This window comes from Aphanomyces invadans (genome assembly GCF_000520115.1).
Source record: "Aphanomyces invadans strain NJM9701 unplaced genomic scaffold supercont1.19, whole genome shotgun sequence".
Lineage (NCBI taxonomy): Eukaryota > Oomycota > Saprolegniomycetes > Saprolegniales > Verrucalvaceae > Aphanomyces > Aphanomyces invadans.
This window is the reverse complement of record NW_008580164.1, coordinates 1,041,638-1,043,521: the sequence shown is the minus strand read 5'-3', so window position 1 is coordinate 1,043,521 and position 1,884 is coordinate 1,041,638. Positions and strand designations below refer to the sequence as shown.

At 56.4% G+C, this 1,884-nt stretch overlaps 1 protein-coding gene across 1 annotated transcript; it reads left to right on the top strand.

Moving 5' to 3' along the window:
- Nucleotides 1–922: 922 nt before the first annotated feature.
- H310_09073 (serine/threonine protein kinase) lies at nucleotides 923–1,520 on the top strand (the record flags this gene model as incomplete). The annotated part of the gene is made up of 2 exons (XM_008875037.1): nucleotides 923–1,407; nucleotides 1,460–1,520. 2 exons carry the CDS (start codon nucleotides 923–925, stop codon nucleotides 1,518–1,520), a joined length of 546 nt encoding a protein of 181 aa, XP_008873259.1.
- Nucleotides 1,521–1,884: the final 364 nt, after the last annotated feature.

Below are 1,884 nucleotides of genomic sequence, written 5' to 3'. Positions count from 1 at the left end.
ACTCCAGTATTTCACTACTGTATTTCCGAATTGCTGGTGGTATTCGAATCCTATTGGCTCACAGACAACTTCGAGCATACTATTGGTTAAAATAATTACCAGCAGTGACTCGGGTCGATCCACCTTGCCACGTTCAGAGGACGGCAAGGTGTCGCCGCTGTTGTACACCCCCCCGCCTTGGCGATGGTAGTACGGTGAATGGCCAAGGCGACCGCGATTGCGATGAAGGCCAACAGCGTGCATGTTTGTCGTTGGATTTGCATTGATGGAGTTGCGCGAAAACTGCCACGTTTTCGGCAGCACAATTCCATCTGTAGGTGTATATTGACATGGAACCCCTACCTTTTCGTGAGCAGCGAGCGCGCGCGTGCTGCGCTGGACACGGGGTCTACGGTCACAGCCCCAACGTGTTCAAGAATGTTTTCGAGATATTTTATGGAACTAATTAATGTACTAGTACGTAGTATTTTTCAAGTCCCCACGGCTGCTGATAATATTGGGGGGTAAATTTTTCCGTTTCCCCTTCTGCGTTGAAAACTCAGTACCTCTAATATTTAATTATCCGTCGAACATGATCACGTGGGGGCAAGCCTTGCAGGTCGCGGCGAGTGACTTGCGTACAGTATTTTGGTCAGATTGCACCAGCACCTGCAGCTCATCTTCCGACGCGCGCAAGTCCATGACGTGGGTGTAGCACGTACGGGGGCCGCCCCTCATCGTCCGCATCTCCCGGCGAGTTTGCCCTGCCTGAGGCATGCCGCCCAACGGGGCTTGGAATCGTCTGTGTGGGCGAGGTAAGCGGCGGCTCCTTCGTCGGCGTGTGGCTTTACCCCAGCTGGCGCCACAGAAATGATTCTGGGTGGATTCGAGATCATCTTCCACGAGCCACCAACCGACCGTCAGAGTCAAATTTTGCCAAAGCATGGGCAAGTATTGCATCGATCGGATGCTCTCGGACGCCTCGTACGGCGAAGTCCTGCTAGGCCACGACGTGTCAACGGACGAGCTCGTTGCGATCAAGAAGATGGACCCAGCCACGGCGGTCCACGGGTGCAAATGTCCGCGAGTGCGTGAGGATATCGAGGTCGAGAAGCACGTGAACCGCCTCTTCCGCAGCCACGGCGGCCACCCTAACATCCTTCCATTGCGGCAGGATTTTGTCCAAAACGGCGCCGACCACCTCGTCTTTGACTTTTGCCCAAAAGGCGACTTGTTCACCGCCATGGATCATGGCGCGCTCCCGAACGACGTCGCGCAGCGTTACTTTAGTCAAATTGCACATGGCATTGCGTTCATGCACGCGAATGGCGTCGCCCATCGCGATGTATCGCTTGAGAACGTCCTCATCGACGACAGCGACACGTGCCGGGTGTGCGACTTTGGCCTGGCTGCGTCGACAAAGGCGCGGTGTGCGGATAAGGTCGGAACGGACTTTTACATGGCGCCCGAAGTGGCCCAGGGACAGCTGTACGACCCCGCTATCGCAGACGTGTGGTCGCTCGGCATTGTGCTGTTTATGATGCTGACGGGAGTCCCGCTGTGCGAGCTGGCGACCCCCAAGGACCTTCGGTTCAAGTACTTGTGCGAGTACGGCCTCCGCAACCTGTTTAACTCGTGGAAACTACACGTGAATGCCGATGCCACCGAGTTGCTCGAACTCATGCTCGAGCCGAATCCGGCCATGCGGTGCACATTGGACCAAGTGCTGGCCCACCGGTATGTGCACTCGACGAACGACGACGACGACGAAGACCCCGGCGCCGCGGTTGGCGCCCCCACAGAGCGCGAACACATCGTCGACCTCACCACACACAAAGTCATCGAGGAAGCCACGAGGGCATGGGAGTTTGTCAACAGCTTTTGGAAACGTCCGACTGGCGCCGT